Raw genomic sequence first — 6,354 nt, forward strand, 5'->3', positions numbered from 1 at the left:
AGGTTGGATTGAGAGAATTGCGAATAGAGAGGTATAGTGATTATTGAGTAGGTAGTTAGCATAGCATAGATTGTTTTTGGGAGATTTTAGTTATTACGTGTGTTAGTTTATAGTATTTAGTACTTATTTAGCAATTTTAGATTAGTTAGCTTGTTTAGTTTTTTGTATTCTAGTAGTTACTCGTTAGCTAGTCCGTTCGTTTGTTAGGGTGTAGGTTAGCTTTAGCTTGTCTTAGTATTTGTGAGCCAGTGGCCACCATGGGTCGGCAGTGTAGTTTTCCCGGTTGCAAGAACATCTCAGGGCTGCATCGGTTTCCCGCTGACCCAGAAATTAGGTGGCAGTGGCTGCGCGCATTGCGCCTACCGGACCGTGATCTCCCGCCTAGAGCCGGAGTTTGCAATGGTCATTTTTCCCCGGAGTGCTTCTCCAATCTGACGGCGGTGAACATGGGTTCCAGTACCGTGCTCATGCTGAAAAGCAATGCGGTGCCGAACGCTGCTGTCCCGGTGCCGACAGCCGGACCGACATTACAGCAGCTGATGCTGCTGCCAACAACTGTCCGACATATTGAGGTGAGTACAAAATAAATATAGCCACCGTAATGCTAGTGACATGACATAGCTAACGTGTCTTGTAACTGCTAAGTCTAAATACATTTATTCAGTCGGTCAGTTTGAGTGCTGTATAGCCGGGCCTGGCCGTAACCTAAAAGTTTGGTTTGAGTGAATATGGCAAAAAACGTTGTAACGTTAGCCAAAACTAGATTTGTGAAGCACAATTTTGTTATATTTCAGCCAAAAGAGACCAGGGAGATCGGGTGCCAAACGGAACCAGTCAGCACAAAACATGCTGCTGGACAGGCTAACATAAAGCCTCCGAGGAGAAGCAAGGGTGAGTCATAATAAAGACTGCACTTTATATAACGCTAATGCTCTTGGGTGGCTGTGGGACAGGATTCATGCTAAGTCTACGGCGCTTGATGGCGCTTCCTTGTGATTTTTTTTTTTCGTGAGATCTGTCAGATTAGCTCTGACCACGCCATTCTGCATAATAATTAGCCATGTGCTTCTGTTTATTTGAACGGCGGAGGACTATGATAGACAGAGGGAGAGTGCCTCAGAGTAAATTAATTTCTTATAAAAGTGATTTTAAACCCTGTCTTTTATTCGAACAAATAACAGTTGCAGTAGCTGTAAACAAATAAGGACACTCTCTGTCTAAATACGGCTGTGTGTCAGGCTTGATTTGTCCGGGCTGCAACGAATAATTATTTTCATCATAAACGAATCCTGCCTGCCTTAGTATTACGTCAGCTTTTGCTTTTACATTTTGCTTTAGCTTTGTGCTCAGTGGATATAAACCTTACTGCGGAATCATTTCTTTGTGCACAGCTACTCAGGCCCGACCGCCTAACAGGAGTGTGTCTTGTGACACTGGCATGTTGGTGGCTGATCCTGAGGCTGTAGCCATTCCAGAGGTTCCAGTGGCAAGCTCCACGCCACACAAAAGGACAAGGTATGAGGTGTCAACTGATGACTCCAGCTACCAGCTTGATGTCACCAACAGCACCATGAACCATACAAGGTAAAGGATTTAGTTCACAAGACTACTGCTGTTTCTATTATATAGAATTATGCTGTATAGACATGGTGTCTTGTATATTTCCAAGACAACTGAGCATGTTTCGACTGAGCAACAGTTTCCTCGTGTTTGCATCAAATATATTCTTATTTTCATGTTATTGAATTGCACTGCATTCAACTACGTCAGCAGTTATGTTAATGAGTATTAAACTTCTATGCTGAAGTTGCTTTTGTCAACATATAATACTACATATTATCCATTCATACCTACCTTTGAATAATGCCTGAGATACAATAAGGCAAAATTTAAAATGTCTGTACATGCTATTCCTCAACATAACTTCTACTTTTGGATCACGTGTTGTGTAATTAACCAGCGTTTTGTTAAAGTTGTATGAATATTTACTCCAATAATAATACAGTCTTTTACTACTCATATTTTTTCTCTTCTACTTAGTAATTCTGATGACATGGCACCCTATGCAGTGACCAAGTACATTGTCCATGAAGACAAATTGATGGAGCTGTTCAAAAGATGTCCAGTGTGCACCCGGAGCTGTGAGATCACAAAGAATGTCATTGGGACACTTCTGCAAGTAAAGCAGAGCTGTTCACATTGTGACTATGTTCACCAGTGGTCCAGCCAGCCAATGGTGAATAATATACCAGCTGGGAATCTTCAGCTGTGTGCAGCAGTCCTGTTCACAGGTTCATCATTTGTTCAAATTTCAAAGGTGAGACAGGAACAAATTTTTAATGACAGGTACGTTTACATTACTTGATTACAAGTATTTCATCACCTCATGTTGTTTTTTTCTTGTAGTTCATGGATGCTTTCAAGATCCAGGGCATCTCAGAAACAACGTTCCACAAACACCAGTCAAAACTCCTTTTCCCTACCATCTACTGGCAGTGGAAACAGAACCAGGAACACCTAATCAGAGACTCCTTAGCTGGTGGGGATGTGACACTGGGTGGTGACATGCGCGCTGACTCGCCAGGTGAAAATTTACTTGAGTACTTAACTGTGTAAATATGACAACATTGTCAATCAAGACATACTGAAAAATATATATTGTTTTTTTTCAAATATGTTAGGACATTCTGCAAAGTACGGGAGCTACACAATGATGGACCTCACATTAAACAAGGTCATTGATATTTAGCTAGTCCAGGTAAAACACTGATAGACTGAAAAACTGTTCATTCATATTCATATTAGTCTATCTCTTCAGAGCATGTGTCTATTTTGTGTGTTGTATCAACAGAGCAACGAAGTGGGAAACAGTGTTCGGATGGAGAAGGAGGGCTTTGAACGAAGTCTGTCATTCTTGGAGGACAAAGGAGTAGTGGTCAAAGCCGTTGTTACCGACCGACATACAGGGGTACAAAAGTTCTTGCGGGAGCAAAGACCTGGGATCAGCCACTACTTTGACCCTTGGCATATGGGAAAGGGTAAGTGTTTGAATTGAAAAAAAAGAAACAATAAAAAAATTATGCAATTTTATTTTTTACAAAACAGTTTGCAAGATTCAAGATTACTCTATTTATCCAAAGGGAAATCTGCATGTCTTTTGCTCAGGGATTGGGAAAAAAATTGATGCCATGGCCAAGATGAGAAGAACCCAGGAGGTGGGCCCATGGAGGAAGAGTGTTGTCAACCACCTCTACTGGTCAGCGTCCACCTCTGCATCAGGGCAGGAGGTTGTGGCCAAATGGGCCTCAATTGCCAACCATCTGCAAAATGTGCACACACACGAGAATCCACTCCTCCCCAGTTGTCTCCACCAGCCTCTTGTTGAGGAGCAGGCACGGCACTGGCTCAAGCCAAGTAAGTGTGGTAATAGGCAACACTAACCAATATACATTACAATAATGCTATTCAGTCACCCATAAATGGGTGATGGTTGTGAAAATGTCAACTAAACAATTTTGAATCTAGCAGGGCATAGTGATGCAACACTATGCCCTGATTCACATCAGATTTAAGATAAAGCCCAGTGTTATGAGATTGCTGACTCATGTTTATCAATCATTTTTACAATTACTCATTGTCCCCAAATTAGTTGAATTTTATAACATTAATACTGTGTGTAGGTACAGCAGCATGTGAGCAACTGACAGCAGTTCTGTTGGCCCCCAGACTGTTGAAGGATATGGAGAAGATCAGCCCACAACACCACACTTAAGCAATCGAATCCTTCCACAGTCTGATCCTGAAGTTTGCTCCCAAAAATGTGGTGTTCTCCTTCACAGGGATGCTGTGCAGGTATACAGTGAAGAATACAATCTTTAACATGGAATAACCATTTTCTTGTTTGTTTTTTTAAATCATATTAGGTTTTTGCTGACCATGTAAATATGTGTTTCTTACTAGACTCCAGCTGACAGCGATGCACTATAATGAAAATGCCCAGAGAGTTCATGCATCCACCACAGCTGGAGAACTACGGTATTCCATTGTCTACCCGAAATACAAACATGGGGACTTTACTGTGCGACCCATACGGGGTCATCCTACGTCAGGTAATTTGTTATTAGACTAATAGTGGCATCATGATTGATTTTGGAGAAATGTCTTACTACCCTGTTCTATTCTTACACTTAGGGTACGTTGAGACACTGATGGAGCTTCTCTTCAACAATGTGGTGAAAGACCCGGGTGCATACCAGGACTTTCTGGACACAGTCCTTGTGCCAGAGAAACTTTGTTCCCAGTACACCAGACCTGACAAGAGGGAGGCAGTGGCCAGGCACAAGTCACGGTTCTTCAAGAACATGTGAGTTTTGGCTCACTACATATAATAGTATGTTGTAAGAATACATTTTGGTTATTGATGTTTATGTAATTATTTTTGCCAGTTCTATTACCATCATTTGCTTTAGCTTTTTTTTTTTTTTTTTTTTACAGGCACCAATGACTTCCTGACACACATGGAGCTCTGAACAACATTATGCATCTTATGTAGATTTGCTAACTGTGAGGTTCATTGTAGTTAATGTACCCCCACAAGGAAACTATAGCGGAAGTTGTTAGATTGAATGCATCATACAGTGTGTGACAGCTATTGCATACACTCGAGGTTAAACTGTGTATTAGATTCCACTAGGCCAGTGGTTCTCAAACTTTTTCGGTCATTCCCCACATTGGACAAGGGGAGATTTTCAAGCCCCACCTTGGGGAGGGTGGGGGTAGGTCACGTCATAATTTCATAAGTCTAAGAAAAAACTTTCCCCTGTCTGTCTGTCTCATTGTGGAAGAGAAGCGCCATCAGTGTCTCAACGTAGCCTAAAGTGTAAGGATAGAACAGGGTAGTAACACATTTCCCCAAAATCAATCATGATACCACTAATGACCGAAAAAGTTTGAGAACCACTGGCCTAGTGGAATCTAATACACAGTTTAACCTCGAGAGCCAGGTACTGATCCACTCTTAAAGCAGAAACTCCGCCCACAGCCCTGCGCGGTGATAGGCTTATCCAGACCACTCTGATCAGGAGCAGAGCAGGAACACCTGGACAGGTAACAGTACTGGAGTGGAGGAGAGAAACACAGGAGCGGAGCGGAGAAGAAGCTGCAGCCTGGGGCCGTAACAATTGTGCACTTTATGAAAATGTTTTTGAGGTGATGGGCACCTGTGTTTACAATATGAGCACTTCTTGTGAAGTTATACGTATTTTATTATTTTGAATGCTCTGAACACTACTGTACATCTCATAGATTTTCTAAATGTGAGGTTCATGTACCTTCGCAAGGAAACTGTATTGAAACTTGTTGGATTGCACTGAAAAGTATGTTTAAAATTGACAGCCATGGACATTGTAGAGTTCAAAGAAGATTTTTAACAAGTGGGGAGAGTTGACAGATGGCATTGAAAAAAAATTAATCAAGGGGGGGGGAGTTGGAACCCTGTGTAGTTTCCCTCGTTTTCAGGGAACTCCTGCCTGATGCGGGTGACGGCACAAGATGGGATGACAACCCTGATATGCCGGCCCAAGTACCCAACTGCAATGAACCAGCTTTGGGGGGGCCCAGCTTGCAAAAGGTTGAGAACCCCTGTGTTAGCTTGTTGTTGTAGCCACAAGCTAGGAACGGTCGCTATTTTCAAATTAAAAGCCCCCCGCTAAGAACCCAGTTCTAAACTCTAAACTAAAGCTTTTATTTTGAAGACAAATTTGTTGTCAACTGTTCACAGCCCAACTTCGGGCTTCACGTCACGCCTACCTCTTAGGCGGCTTTTGGAAAAGGAAGAATATTATGCCTCCGTTTGAGAAAGCCAATCACAGCAGCTATCACCTATCACCTAGCCAAAGATACGTCCCCAATAAACACTTTACAACATTAAGTATTAAAGGATGCCCTCTCATCTTGGAGACTTTTTTTTTTTTTTTACTTTTGTATAAATCATTTCTCATCCAATGATTGAACTTGAACAAAACAAAAAAAACATTGCTTTGGCAGAGGCATAGTAGTATGTCTCTGCCATACTACAATGTTTTTTTTTTGTTTTGTTCAAGTTCATCACTGCAATAAATATTTTGTGAAAAAAATTGTGCCAGAGAATCGTGATCTCAATTCTAAGCAAAAAAATTGTGATTCACATTTTTTCCAGAATCGTGCAACCCTAATGCCAATTACACAAATTGCCCAGCATGCAACTCTTGGCAATCAAGTTGAATTTCATCCAGTAGGCCTATAGATGACATTTCAATCATAAAAGTTGATAGAAAGCACATACATAGTTCATTTGATCTTCTCCCTCCCTTTACT

At 41.6% G+C, this 6,354-nt stretch overlaps 1 protein-coding gene across 1 annotated transcript; it reads left to right on the forward strand.

Moving 5' to 3' along the window:
• Nucleotides 1-651: 651 nt before the first annotated feature.
• LOC115593026 (uncharacterized) lies at nt 652-5,678 on the forward strand. The gene is made up of 11 exons (XM_030436340.1): nt 652-891; nt 1,392-1,584; nt 2,041-2,317; nt 2,407-2,584; nt 2,682-2,734; nt 2,852-3,038; nt 3,166-3,414; nt 3,681-3,852; nt 3,961-4,109; nt 4,192-4,363; nt 4,495-5,678. The coding sequence occupies exons 1-8, from the start codon at nt 729-731 to the stop codon at nt 3,770-3,772; spliced, it is 1,392 nt and encodes a 463-aa protein (XP_030292200.1). The 5' UTR covers nt 652-728; the 3' UTR covers nt 3,773-3,852; nt 3,961-4,109; nt 4,192-4,363; nt 4,495-5,678.
• Nucleotides 5,679-6,354: the final 676 nt, after the last annotated feature.

This window comes from Sparus aurata, chromosome 12 (assembly GCF_900880675.1).
Source record: "Sparus aurata chromosome 12, fSpaAur1.1, whole genome shotgun sequence".
Taxonomy (NCBI): domain Eukaryota; kingdom Metazoa; phylum Chordata; class Actinopteri; order Spariformes; family Sparidae; genus Sparus; species Sparus aurata.